Below are 15,140 nucleotides of genomic sequence, written 5' to 3' on the forward strand. Positions count from 1 at the left end.
TTAACCGGAATGGATAGAGGGAACCATTTGTATTTGGACTTCCAAAAGGTGTTTGACGATGTATTCCACAAAGGTTCAGTCATAAGTTTAAAAACCCATGGTATTGGAGGCAATATTTTGGCATGGATAGAGAATTGGCTGGTGGGCAGAAAAGAACAAGTGTGGATAAGGGGTTCTTTTTTACAAGTTGGCAATCTGTCGCCAGTGGGGCTCCACAGGGATCAGTGCTGGGACCGCAGCTGTTTATAATATATATTAATGACTTGGAGGAAGGAAGTGAATATACTGTAACCAAATTTATAGAAGACTAAAATAGATGGAAAGACAGGTTGCAAGAGGGATACACTTTACAGAGAGATATTGATAGGTTAAGTAAGTGGGCAAAAGGTTGGCAAATGGAGTATAATGTGAGGAAAATATGAAGTTCATTTTGAAAGGGAGAACGCAAGAACAGTAAAATTGAAATGAAGAAAAACTGCAGAAAGCTGCATAACAGAGGGACTGGGGGGAACCTGTGCATGAAACACAGAATGCTAGCATAAACGGGCAATAGTTAATCAGGAAGGCTAATGGAATGTTGGCCCTTACTTCAAGGGTGTAGGAGTATACAATAGGGACGTCTTACTATGACTGTATAAAGTGCTGGTGCGATCACATCTGGAGTACTGTGAACAGTTTTAGACCCCCTAAGGAAAATATTATTTCAATGGAAGCAGTTCAGAGAAGGTTCACTAGGATGGTCCCTGGCGTGGAAGGATTGTCTTATGAGCAAAGCCTAAACAGGTTAGGACTCTACTCACTGGGCTTGAGAAGAATGAGAGGTGATCTCATTGTGAAATATGAGATTCTTAAAGGGCTTGATGAGGCAAATGCTGAGAGGATGTTTCTCCTCATGGGAGAGTCTAAGACCAGAGGGCATGGCCTTAGAATAAAGGGGTGAGATGAAAAGGAATTTCTGAGGATTGAGCGTCTTTGGAACGCCTTTACACAGAGTCCTTGTATAAATTTAAGGCTGAGATAGATTATTGATATTAGTTAATTAAAGTAGGCAGGGAAGCAAGGATTACAAGGAAAAGACTTGAAAGTGGTTGTGAGAGATGTTAGATCAGCTGTGATCCTATTGAATGGTTGAGCAGGTTTGAGGGGCTGAACAGCCTACTCCTGTTCCTATTTGTTTGGTGTATGCAGTGAGAGTACTTTATGGACATTTTCTTTACTTTATAAAGGTGCTATAAAATGTGGACAAGAATTCAATTTAATTTAAAACAATAAAACAGTTTAATTTGACTTGCAGCATCTGTGAAGAAAAAATCAGAGTTAACATTTTGGGTCCGGTGACCCTTCCTCAGAACCCTTTCTTTCTTCACAGATGCTACCAGACCCGCTGAGCTTTTCCAGCAACTTCTGTTTTTGTTCCTGATTTACAGCATCTGCAGTTCTGTTGATTTCTAATGTAATTTGCCTTTCCTTCTGGCTTTCAGGAAAGTTATACTTTGTTGTTAGCCTCCAAATGAGGTGACTGGTGTATTTTTAAATGTTGCTTCTATTCTCATGCTGCATTGGTTTTGTCTTTATTCTTTGGGGATGTGTTGCTCAAGCCCAGCCCCACACTGCTTATATATTTAGATAGGGCAGTGGGGCTTTTCACTGAGAAGAGGCACCTATTAGAGAAGGATACCAAGCATTTATTGGTCCACTGTTGCACATAGCACATAACAGAAATATATTCTCTGAAAAGGCTGTTGTTGCTGGGGCAATTGAAATGCTCAAGACTGCAATTGGTAGATCTAATTGAACGGTGGAACAGGCCTGAGGTGCTGAATGGTCTGCTTCAGTTCCAGTGTTTGGGAGTTTGGGGGAAAGACTGTCACAATACCTTTCGCATGATCAATGGGGTGTTCTCATATTTTGACATGTCTCATTTCCTTGTTCACTTAGATGACTGTGACCCTATAATCATGCACCCTGACCTAGGCTGTGGTACACATGTAGGAAGCTGTGGCCATGTGATGCATGCCAGCTGCTGGCAGAAGTAAGTTATTATGTGAGTGTACAGTATTTGTTTAACATTTGTTCCTAAGTGGCCCTTGATGTGTAATTTGATTTGCTGACAACAAATGCCCAAAGTTTAACCAAAGTTTAACATCTAGAACGTTTGTATCAATGCAGAAGTTAGGGCACTGCCTTTTAAAAATGTCCGTGATGATCCATCTGCACATGAGCAGTTAGACCCATGACATCGTACCATTACTATGGTCCTATTGAATGGTTGAGCAGGTTTGAGGGGCTGAACCGCCTACTCCAGTTCCTATTTCTTTGGTGTATGCAGTGAGAGTACTTTATGGACATTTTCTTTACTTTATAAAGGTGCTATAAAATGTGGACAAGAATTCAATTTAATTTAATACAATAAAACAGTTTAAATAAATCAGGATGAGTGGTGTAAAGGCTGTCCAACTCTTGAACATCCAAAAGTTGATGCAGTTTTAAACATTTGCAAACCACAAGCTGTCTTTGCCCTGGCTTCGGGCCATTATCTGTGAAAAGCTGAGAGACTTTAATGCCAATGATTTGCTGTAAAGTACAGTTAATAATTTCAGCACAAATAAAAATAACCACCTGCCAGAAAATTAAAAGGAAAGTTCTGAAATTAGGTATATACAGCACAACAAGGGCAAATGACAGTAAAGGAAATAGGTTAATTAAAAACACAGAAGAAGATCTGTACAAAATTACAAATGCAGTAACTTCGAAGCCCACTCTTGAGGATTTCTCCCCAGTGTACACTAACTTTTCTTGGTCCTGGGGACCTTTATTTATATTTATGTTGCTGCTGGATACAAGTTCAAAAGCCACACTCTGATTTTGTTCATGCACTAGTGTGGCCCATTTAGCAATGGTGTTTCTCACAAAAGCAACCTCTCACATTTATTTTGTATCACTGGCAAGGCTGGCATTTGTTAGCCATCCCTAATTGCTGTTGAACTAGTTAGCTTTCTAGACCATTTCAGAGAGCACTTGAGTCAATCATGTTGCTGTGACTCTAGAGCCACGTGTAAACTAGGCCAGGTGAGGACAGTCAATTTCTTTCACCAAAAGGCATTAGAGAACCAGATGTATTCTTATTACAATTGACAATGGTTACATGGTCACTGACAAACCAGCTTTTTGTTTAAATCGGGAGGTGATGGCGTAGTGGTATTATCGCTAGACATTAATCCAGAAATTCAGTTAATGTTCTGGGGAGTTTGGTTCAAATCCTGTCGTAGCCGATTTTACAAACCTCAAAAGGTCAGCTCTCAGCTTCTGATGCTCGAGGGAAAATAGCCCCAGCCTATTCAGCCTCTCCCTATAGCTCAAACCTTCCAACCCTGGCAACATCCTTGTAAATCTTTTCTGAACCCTTTCAAGCTTCACAACGTCCTTCCTATGACGGAGGGAAGATGAGACATTCGTTTATCAGCTAGTTGTTGTAGTGGAAAATCCACTAAAGGGGGAGTGGAAGTGGATTCAGTAACTTTTGAAAGAGAAATCATTAAATATTTGAGCAGTGGAAATGACAAGGCTGTAGACAAGGAGAATGATTGAACAGCTGTCTCAAAGAATGGTGGCATGATGGATCAGATGGCTATATGATTCTGTGACCTGGGTCAGAAATATTTCAGAAACCTACAGACTTGCATTATTTTCTGAAGGATGAGATTTAGATACTATGATGTACTTGAGCATAATCGCCTCATTCCAAACAACTGTTGTCATCTACTCACAAAAACTGATTTGGGCAATTGCTAAAATTGATGTCCTCTGAAGGCCAGGAGTAGTGGGGCTTGATCTCTGATGTTTCAATGCATTTAAACCAGCTATTCCCCTTCAGTTAGGAGTTCTGTTTGAAACCACTTTCAAATATCATAATTTTTTTTTCTTCCCAATCTGCAGATATTTTGAAGCTGTGCAGAATTCAACACGTAACAGGCTCCATGCTGAACTGCCGTTTGATCTGGAGAATGGAGAGTTTCTTTGTCCACTGTGCAAAGCTCTGTGTAACACTGTTATGCCAGTTATTCCACAGCAGGCTCGCAATCTTGATAGGTAATATACATCTGGCAATTTAATTGCACATCTGATGTCATTTGCATAAGTGTTGATGAAGTGTGTAAGTATGAGTTGTAAGAACTGGTAATGTGGTAACAAATTACCAAAACAACAATTTCACTGTTGTAAAATGTTGACATGTTGTAGTAAAGTTCTTTGAACTTAAACGTTTAAATATTCCATTTATGGACGTCCTCTTCTAATAAGTTATCCTATTCATTGTATTACAGCAAAGACACAGAAACTATAGCACAGATACTGACTTTATCTCGCTGGTTACAAAATGTAGCAGCACGTTTAATTGGACCAAATGCTTCGGACTCGAAAGGTGCGTTCGTGAAGGAATTGTTCATTTTAGCATAGAAGGCATTGTAGTTTGAAAAACAATCTGCCTGTAGTCTGACATCAAACCAGTTTCTTATCAAATCCATGCAATACAATATGAAAGTACAGCATTCTATCACTCACATCCAGAGGAAATTGAGGCACTTCCTTTTCATTGCCAGGTATGGAGTAGAACTAATTGGTTAGCTATTTCAAAGAGGTAGCACAGACACTGTGCCAAATGGTCGTCACTGGTGCGATATGGTTCTCTGACAAGATAGACTACATGGACCAGAGAGACTGTTTATAGAGCACAGAAAGAGGCTTTTCAGCCCATTTGAGTTCGTCCCAACTCATTGTCGAGCAATCTAATGAGTCCTATTCCTGTGTTCCGTCCTGTAGCTCTGCAGCTGTCTTCTCCTAAATTGGCAAGTTCTGGTTACAGTGCAAAAAAAAAAAAATCTATGTGCTACTAGCGTGCCCCTGTCCCCAAACTGCCCAACACCTTCAATCTACATCCACTAGCTTTTGTGTAATTAACTAAAGAAAAAAATTGTCTACCTAATTGAAACAAGTCATAATTTTGTCTGCCGTGATCAAATGTCCCTTCAGTCTCCTTTGCTCCAAGTAGAGTAACCCTAGCTTGGAACTGTTAATGAACAGCATTTATGATTGGTTTAATTATTGGGTTTCAGTGCTATCTGCTGCAAGTGAGGTTTACAAGAAATTACTTACAGAGAGATATGCAACCTATCAACATTTATGAGTTGGAAGTTATTTAGAGACTACTGAGTTCAGCAATGTTTAAAATTTGCCACCTCTCTTTGTTTTCTTGCATGCAACTGCTCATTGGGCAGGTACCACTGTGTAACTGGCTTTTTGGAGGCATGCGAGGCAACATTTCAAGTATCATAGATAACCATAGGATCATACAGGACAGAGGAGGCTATTTGATTTGATGTGATGTGCCTGTCCTATTTCCCTGTGCTTTCCCAATTGACCTGTATCTCAATCATTAATAAAGTGATGAAATGTGGTGTCATCAACAGTGCTATCAAGCAGCACTTGCTTAGCAATAACCTGCTCTGTGATGCCTAGTTTGGGTTCTGCCAGGGCCCCTCAGCTCCTGACCTCATTACAGCCTTGGTTCAAACATGGACAAAAGCACCGAATGTCAGAGGTGAGGTGAGAGTGACTGCCCTTGATACCAAGACATATTTGACCGAGTGTGGCCACAAACCATAGCAAAACTGGAAAAGATGTGAATTACTGTCGCTGGTTCAAAATCCTGGAATTCCCTCCCCAACTGCACTGTGGGCCTACCTATAGCACATGGACTACAGCAATTCAAGAAGGCAGCTCACCACCACCTCGGGGGCAACTAGGGACAGACAATAAATGCTGTCCCAGTGACACCCACATCCTATGAGAAGGCTTTCTTTTGAAGTAATTCAAAATTACCTTTTGAAAGTTGCAATTGAATCACATTTCAATAGATTTTTCAAGAGCATAGGCCATTTCAAAAAAAAATCTGCGACTTAACAATTTGTCTGATTGTTTTGTTAAATATCTTAAGTTTGAGTTGCCCACCATCCTGCTGATGGAAACAGTTTCTCTTTATTTACTCATTTCGAATTTCTGGATGAAGTGGACATTTGTGACCAATAATGCTAAGAGAGCCAAAAAACATGGCTTAGAATCCACAAATTAAATAACAAAGAAATGATTTTTTTTAAAAATTCAATTTGATCACTTAGCTCTTCGCTGCTTCCCACACCTTGCCCACTAATGGTATTCCTCAGTAATGGCCATGAAGAGAAAAGAAAAACACATTATGCGAATGTTTTCATTTGTTTTGTAATTTTCTGAACCTATGCAGATAATACACGTGTTCTCTGTGCTCATTAAGCTGATTCACTTGAAACAGCATGTGTTATTTTTCTATTTGTAGAAATCAGTGTACAGGTTTGGATATAATACATACTTGTTTTGATGTGGAGGTTATTCAGAAATAATTGCCCCTTTTTCTCTTCTCAGAAAAAGAAAGCAACTTAATTCAAGCAAGCCCAATTGCATGGAAAGATCCTGTAGAATTTAGATCCATCCTCAGCTTTGGAGTACAGTCACCGTGCGTAATATAATTTAATTGTAGTATTGTCTCGTAATACATGTATAAAAGATTTCATCCAGTTAACATGTTACCTGAAACACCATGCTAGAATATTTATATCATTGACAGCCACAGGTGAGGTGCCGGAAGATTTGGAGGGTGGTTAATGTGGTGTTATTATTTAAGAAAGGTGGTAAGGAAAAGCCAGAGAACTATAAACTGGTGAGCCTGATGTCGTGGTGGTAAGTTTTTGGAGGGGATTCTGAAGAACAGGATTTACATGTATTTGGAAAGGCAAGGACTGATCAGGGATAGTCAACATGGTTTTGGGCATGGAAAATCATGTCTCACTAACTTAATTGAGTTTTTGAAGAAGCGACAAAGAAGATTTATGAAGGAAAAGCAGTATCTGTATGGCGTTTCAGCAAGGCATTTAATGGTTCCACATGGTAGACTGGTTAGCAACGTTAGATCACATGGAAATAAGAAGTGCTAACCATTTGGCTACAAAATTTGCTTGAAGGTAGGAGACAGTGTATGGGGTTGGAGGGTTGCTTTTCGGACTGGAGGCCCGTGACTAGCAGTGTGCAGCAGGAATCGGTGGTGGGTCCACTGCTTTTTGTCACTTGTATAAATGAATTGAAAGTGAATACAGGGGGAATGGTTAGTAAGTTTGCAGGTGAAGCCAAAATTGGTAGTGCAGTGATCTGTAAAGAAAGTTATCTCAGTACAGCAAGATATTGATCAGAGGAGTGGCAGATGGAGTTTAATTTAGATAAATATGAGGTTTGCATTTTGGAAAGGCAAATCAGAGCAAGACTTATACACTTAACGATAAGAGACCTGGCAGGGGCAGGTTCATAGTTCCTTGAAAGTGGAGTCACAGATAGACAGGGTAGTGAAGAAGGCATTTGGTACTCTTGCCTTTATTGGTCACTGCATAGAGTGTAGGAGTTGGAATGTCATGTTGTGGTTGTACAGGACATTGGTAAGGCCTCTTTTGGAATACTGCACTCAATTCTGGTCTCCCTGCTATAGGAAAGATGTTGTGAAACTTGAAAGGGTTTAAAAAAGATTTACAAGGATGTTGCTAGGGTTGGAGGGTCTGAGCTATAGACAGAGGCTGTATAGGCTGGAGCTATTTTCCCTGGAGCGTCAGAAGCTGAGCTTGGAGGTTTATAAAATGATGAGGGGCGTGGATAGGGTGAATGGGGGCATGGATAGGGTGAATGGCCAAGGTTGTTTTCCCAGGTTAGGTGAGCCCAAAACTGGAAGGCATAGGTTTAAGGTGAGAGGGGAAAGAATTAAGGGACCTAAGGGGCAATTTTTTCACGCAGAGGGTGGTGCGTGTTTGGAATGAGCTGCAGAGGTAGTGGTGGTGACTGGTACAATTACAACATTTAAATGGTATCCGGATAGGTACATGAATAGCAAGGGTTTAGAGGATATGGGCAAATGTACTAGATCAGTTTAGGATATCTGGTTGGCATGGAGTTGGACCAAAGAGTCTATTTCCTTGCTTGTAATATACATGCGCAGTTTCCACTTGTTTGGATTCCTCACTTTGAGTTCCTGATATCCATTCTTCTGGGGAAGGTGTTTGTTGGATATGTGGAAAAATGAGGCCAGGTTAAGATAATTTAGGATCAAATTAAGATCAGCAAGCTATAAATCTGTATGACAGGAAATTTACTGATCAGTCATTCCCCTTGGAGGCTGTGTCTGTATCAGTAGCATTTTCACCTCCAAGTTGCAAGGCTCCGGGTTCAAAACCCATGAGCACAGAATTTAAGCCTGACACTCCAGTGCAGTACCAAGAGCTTGCTTCCCAAATCCCACTGATGAATCTTCTGCATTTGCGGAGATTGGGTGGGAATAGGATCCGTCCCATTGTCAGGGAGAAATGCTACAAAACAAATGTTAGCAAAGGGCGGTTGGGGCGGTGGGGTGGGTGGTGGTTTGTGGTGGTGGTGGTTTGTTGGTTGCGCAGTGGTTAGCACTACTGCCTCACAGCGTCAGGGACCTGGGTTCGATTCCACCTTCAGGTGACCTGGAGTTTGCACGTTCTCCACGTGTCTGTGTGGCTTTCCTCTGGGAGCTCCGGTTTCCTTCTGCAGTCCAGATATGCAGGTTAGGTAAATTGGCCGTGCTGAATTGCCCATATTGTCCAGAGATTTGCAGGCTAGGTGGATTAGCTGTAGGAAATGCAGGCTAACAGAGATAGGGTAGGGGTGGGTCTGGGTGCGATGCTCTTCGGAGCGTTTGTGGACTCGATGGGCTGAATGCCCTGCTTCCATACTGTAGGGATTCTATGATTCTATAAATGAAGTTCCTGGAAGGTATTTAGCACTGATTAAAATGAATCCAGCACACACCGCTGCTATGACAGAAATTTTGGGAATTCAAGGGCCAATGATCTGGAATCAGGACATAAATTGAAAATACATTAACAATTATTGCTCTCTTTTGCACTTACGCAGGATCATGTATTCTAAAAGCATTGTTGAAATACTGCAGTTGTTCGCTACAGCCGTGTACCGAGTAGGTTTGAAGGTCGCTCCCAATGAAGCTGATTCTAGAGTTCCGTTGATGGCATGGAATGCTTGTGCCTTTACCATTCAATCCATAGGTATTCAACTACATTTTTTAGTTTCTGGGTTAACACTGTTCTTTAAAGTATTGGCAAAGATCTGTAGCTCGGGCTGTGGATGAGGTTGTTGACTTGCTCGCCGAGCTGGCTTGTTTTTGTTCAGATGTTTTGTCACTACGCTAGGTGACACTGTTGGTGGAGCCTCTGATGAAGCTATGTTATTCTACTCCGCTTGGAATTTATATTGTCTGGTCCGTTATGGTGAGTACTGTCATTTCTGGTTTTGATCCGTATGGGTTTATATATGAGGTCCAATTCTATATGTTTGTTGATAGAAGTATGGGTGGAGAACCATGCTTCTAGAAATTCCCATGCGTGTCTTTGTTTGGCTTGGGGTACTATGGTTACTTTGTCCCAGTTAAACTGATGGCCTTCATTGTCTGAATGTACAGATATTAAGGATAGTTCATCTGTTTTGCATGTGTAACCATTGTAGCCCAAGCCAAATATAGACATGCACAGGAATTCCTAGAGGTATGGTTCTCCACCCATACTTCAATCAACAAACATATAGCATTGGACCCCATATATAAACCCATAGGGATCAAAATCGGAAATGACAGTACTCACCATAACGGACCAGACAATATGAATTCCAAGCGGAGTAGAATAACATCGCTTCATTGGAGGCGCCACTGATGATGCCACCAAGCATGTTGACGAAACATCTGAACAAATACAAGCCAGCTCAAAGAGCAAGTCAACAACCTTAACACCGTTCTGAAAGTTGTACTTTGTTTTGGCCAGCTAACCCCTTTGTTATATATTGCATTCAAACTGTTTTTCCTGTGTGAAGAGTTATGGAACTAGGACAGATGTGGAATTGTGAAGCAGATCTAACTGACAGAGTAGACTTGAGCTGAATGACCTCCTCCTGTTCCAACATCCAGTGTTTTCAGTTATGAGGTGTTGATATGCTGACTCCCACAGACCAGCCAGGTAGTAATTCCACTGACAATGATTTATCCCTTGCTCAGTCCTTTGTCAAACCAGCTTCTTGAGCCATTTGTCAGATTTGACTAATTTATCTTCTTGATTCTTGTAACTCAATTGGAATCCAGATAGAGTAGGAATAGAATGAGAGGTAAGTACAGAAAGGGCTTGAACGTTCAGCCGTGGCATAATATCTGGACAGAGAAAGAGCGTTAATATTCCAAGTCCAGTGTAATTCATTGGTTGTAGAGGAGAGTCACATTCGACACAGCATTAATTTTGTTTCTTTCCCTGCAGATGCTGTCAGACCCACTTTTCAGATTTTTCTATTTTTATTTCAGATCTCTAGTGTCTGCTATATTTTGCTTTTATCATGTTAAATTTAATGCATGATATTACGTTTTAATTTAGGAATGGAACTTAGATATTTATTCTGTGTTCTGTATCACTGAGCACAAGTTCAGAGTGTACAGCTCAGCCATGAGAATGTAAGAAAAAGGAGTAGGCAACCATACAACTTCTTGACCCTGATTCACTATTCTATGTGGTCATAACTGACCTCCTGACTCAGTTTCATTTTCCTTCCAGCTTTTCATATCATTGGATTCCTTGAGACGCCCAAAAGTCTGCTTTTCTTAGCCTTAAAACTACAGTGTTAAAGTATTCACTGAACTCTGGGCAAGCCAGTTCCAAAGGTACAAAGCCCTCTGAGTGAAGAAATTTCTGTTCATCTCTGTCGTAAATAATTGACTCTCTATACTGAGATTGTACCTTTATTTTTGAGATTCCCCAGTCAGAGTAAATAATTCGTGTCCATCACATTTCCATCAGAATCTTATATATTTCAATGAGATCACCTCTCATTCTTCTAAATTCCAGAATATAGCTATTCATCATTTGTCAACACTCTTTTCTCAAGAACGAATCATGGTTGTGAACCCTTTGAGCTTTCAGTTAGTACCCCTGCTCTCTGCAGTTAATAATAAGTGTTCCTCAGCCAGTACCAGAAGCAAGAACACAGCTGAAGTCCTGTGATGGCCTGGTAGAACCTTGGTCTGAAGATGTGTTTGAACCTCAACTCTGTCTCACCTTTTTCTTTGAGCTTTTCTTGGGATCTGTACATCACTAAGTAGGAATTCCAAGCTTCTTGAGTAGATTTGTAGCTTGGGTTATGGATGCTGTGGTTGGTTTGCTCGCCGAGCTGGTTAGTTAGTTCGCAGACGTTTCATTACCTTGCTGGGTAACATTATCAGTGCAGCCTCCAATGAAGCATTGTTGTGTTTTCCCGCCTAGGTATTTAAACTCTGGGGTCCGTTGGAATTGGTTACCTCATTTCAGTTTTTCTTCGCAGGGGAGTATATATAGGGTCTAGTTCTATGTGTTTGTTGATGGCTTTCTTGGAGAACCAAGCCTCTAGGAATTCCCGTGCTTGTCTTTGTTTGGTCTGTCCTAGGATCCTGATCTTGTCCCAATTGAACTGGTGGTTCTCCTTATCCATATGAATGGAGACGAGTGAGTACTGGTCATGTCTTTTTGTTGCTAGTTGGTGTTCATGTATTCTTGTGGCCAGTTTCCTTCCTGTCTGCCCAATGTGATGTTTGTCGCAGTTTTTGCACGGGATCTTGTACATCATGTTGGTTCTGTCCGTAGTGGGTAAGGGATCTTTGGTTCGAGTAAGCAGTTAGCGTAGGGTTGACATAGGTTTGTGTGCCACTCTGGTGCCCAACGGTCGTAGGAGTCTTGTGGTCAGTTTGGATATGTTCTTGATGTATGGTAACGTGACGAGTGTGTCAGGGCGTACTGTATCTTCCTGTTGTTGTTTGTGTGATAGGCACTGTCGGACCCAGCTGTTCGGGTACCTGTTGTCCTTAAACATGCTGCAACCATCCGGAACTAAGCCAAAACGAAGAAGACTACCTCTACCAAGTATCTAAGGACAACGGGTACCCGAACAGCTGGGTCCAATGATGCCTATCATACAAACAACAACAGGAAGATACAGTACGCCCTGACACACTCGTTACTTTATCATACATCAAGAACACATCCGAACTGACCACAAGACTCCTACGACCATTGGGCACCAGAGTGGCACACAAACCTATGTCAACCCGACGCTAACTGCTTACTCGAACCAAAGACCCCTTACCCACTACGGACAGAACCAACATGATGTACAAGATCCCGTGCAAAGACTGCGACAAACATCACATTGGACAGACAGGAAGGAAACTGGCCACAAGAATACATGAACACCAACTAGCAACAAAAGGACATGACCAGTATTCACTTGTCTCCATTCACACGGATAAGAACCACCAGTTCGACTGGGACAAGATCAGGATCCTAGGACAGGCCAAACACAGACAAGCCCGGGAATTTCTAGAGGCTTGGCTCTCCACGAAGAAAGCCATCAATAAACATACAGAATTAGACCCTATATATACACCACTGTGAGGAAAACTGGAAATGAGGTAACCAATTCCAACGGACCCCAGAGTTTAAATACTAGGCGGGAAAACACAACAGCGCTTCATCGGAGGCTGCACTGATGATGTTACCCAGCATGGTAATGAAATGTCTGCGAACTAACCAACCAGCTCAGCGAGCAAACCAATCACAGTAAGTAGGAATTTTGCCTAGGTCTGTAATAAAAAGGGACATAGGATTAGATTTTGATATAAGCTAGATTTCAGCAACTCCTTATACCTCTCTCCTCCTTCCTTCAAAATAATCACCAACAATTTCTTCACATAGAATGTTTATGATGTTATAATTGGATGGAAATTTTCAAACCCAGTTATAAAGTGATTTAAATAAACTGCCTTAAAAGACGCCATTTAGGAACAGGAGTAGGTTGTTCAGCCCCCTCAAGTCTGTTCCACCAGTCAGGTAGATCATGGTTGCTCTGTATCCTAACCCTATTTCCCTGCTGTGGGTTCTGTAATTATTAGTAAAAATTGATCTAAATTCTGTTTTCTCCCAACCTTCACAGCTTTTGGTAGGAGGGCTAGTGTGGGAGACATTCTGCCATTCTATATTTGAACAACTGCTCCTGAAATTTGCTCCAGAGTAGTCTAGCTTTGATTTTAAAGTTCTGTTCACCCCCCACCAGAGAAAATTGTTTCTATCTACCTTAGCAAACTGTACTTCAGATAATATTGGAATTTCGTTGACAAGTTTATCAATGTACAATGTTCTATATATAAAGTTACAAAATAAAACAGCTATTGCTACTTTTAACACTACTTTTCCCCTCCCGCAGAGAATATTCTTATTGATGAGGACAAAGTTTTGTTCGGATCACTACCAGACAGACAGGTAGAATGGTTACTCTTGGTTTTAATTACAGAAATTCTCTTCAAGATTAAGTTGAGTAAAGTTCTTGAACATATTGACAATGGTGTTCGTAGACATGGTTAACTTTGAGGTTTTCTTTGAACATTAGCAGTGAGATGCCATCTGGTCTTAGGAAGTCTCTTTAAATTTAATCTATTTAATTCCTATTCCTATTCCCTACTGTTTCTAAATACTCATTCAAGTCTGTATCATTCAAGTATTTGTCCACCTTCTATCTCATAAACTTTCCCATCATTTCTTTTCATTATTTTGATCTTAAATTTATGCCATATAATTTTAATGCTTCATTCACTTATTTCTTAAAAACAGCCCCAGTTTCTCCAGTCTGTAACTGGTATCATCTGAGCAGATCTGTTTTGCATCCTTTCTGTGATGTAAGAAATGTAGTCATATAGTCATACAGCATGGAAGCAGACCTTTTGGTCCAACCTGTCCCCGCCCACCATGGGTTCCTAAACTAAACTAGCCCCACCTGCCTGCATTTGGCTCATATCCTCCCAAACCTTTCCTTTTCATGAACTTACCCAAATGTCTTTTAAACGTTGTAACTGTGCCTGCATTCACCTCTTTCTCTGGTAGTTCATTCCACATACTAATGTGTTGATGTTAAACTGGAATGTTGTATTGTTAAAGAATTAGTTGTGATCTAATGATATCAAAAGTAACCAAAAAATGAGACTTCGTGATGTAGGGTTTGATATTAGCAAGGATGGAGGATTGCTTAGCAAACAGGAAATGGAGAGTAGGCATAAATAGGTCATTTTCTGGTTGGCAAGATGTAGTAAGTCACATGCTGCAGGGATTAGATAAGGCCTTTACTTATTTACAGTTTATCTTTGTGATTTGGATAATGGGACTATGATGTATGCCTCCTAAATTTGTTGATAGCACAAGAGAGGTGGAAGAGTAGGTTATTAAGAGGATATAGGAGACAGCAATGGGATATTGATAGGTTAAGTGAGTAGGCAAAACATTGGCAGATGGAGCATAATGTGGGAAAATGTGAACTTCTCCACTTTCACAGAACAACGAAGTAATGTATTGTTTAAATGGAGAGCAAGTTAGAAATGGTGATTGGGAAAATTCACTGAAATATTTTGACAGTAGCTTGGCAATGGCTCATATTTAAAGAACTATTACATGGTCTATAACAGATCTACATTTTTCTAAGGCACGAACACCAATGGGAAAGGTGAATCAACAGTGACTAATAAATAAGTTAGAGATTGCATTTGTAAAAAGGATGTAGCTTCTAAGGATACCAGAAAAAGTGGTCAGCCTGTGTTCTAGGAGCAGCCTTTGAACCCAGCAAAGGATGACCAAGAAATTGATAAAGAAGGAGAGGAGATGAACGCAAGATAGTGAGAAACTAAGAGGTGGACTATGAAAGTTTCTTTTAGGTTTGTGGAAAGGAAAAAGATTAGCTTGGTCACGTGAGCCCTATACAGGTGTGGACAGGGGAATTTATAGTACAGAGAAATGATGGAGAAACTAAACAATTACTTTGGTGGACAAAGTGCACGAAATGCTAAAAGTGTGGGGTCGGCATCTTCAGAGGTGACGCACCAGTGAAAGAGCTCGCTGGATCAAGCTTCAACCAGCCCTTAAGAATTAACTTTGTGACAAATCAGGAGCTTCAATACTGACCAACAGGAGCTACCTGTCTCTGAA

General features: G+C 40.8%; 1 protein-coding gene across 1 annotated transcript in view; it reads left to right on the top strand.

Moving 5' to 3' along the window:
• Positions 1 to 15,140, top strand: part of ubr1 (ubiquitin protein ligase E3 component n-recognin 1) — a 154,472-nt gene that overhangs the window by 97,830 nt on the left and 41,502 nt on the right. The window contains exons 25-30 of the mRNA XM_048600485.1: positions 1,939 to 2,032; positions 3,937 to 4,089; positions 4,323 to 4,420; positions 6,454 to 6,544; positions 9,007 to 9,155; positions 13,375 to 13,430. Coding sequence (XP_048456442.1) covers positions 1,939 to 2,032; positions 3,937 to 4,089; positions 4,323 to 4,420; positions 6,454 to 6,544; positions 9,007 to 9,155; positions 13,375 to 13,430 — 641 coding nt within the window. The remainder of the gene's footprint in view (positions 1 to 1,938; positions 2,033 to 3,936; positions 4,090 to 4,322; positions 4,421 to 6,453; positions 6,545 to 9,006; positions 9,156 to 13,374; positions 13,431 to 15,140) is intronic.

The sequence above is a fragment of the Rhincodon typus genome, chromosome 8, assembly GCF_021869965.1.
Source record: "Rhincodon typus isolate 14 chromosome 8, sRhiTyp1.1, whole genome shotgun sequence".
Lineage (NCBI taxonomy): Eukaryota > Metazoa > Chordata > Chondrichthyes > Orectolobiformes > Rhincodontidae > Rhincodon > Rhincodon typus.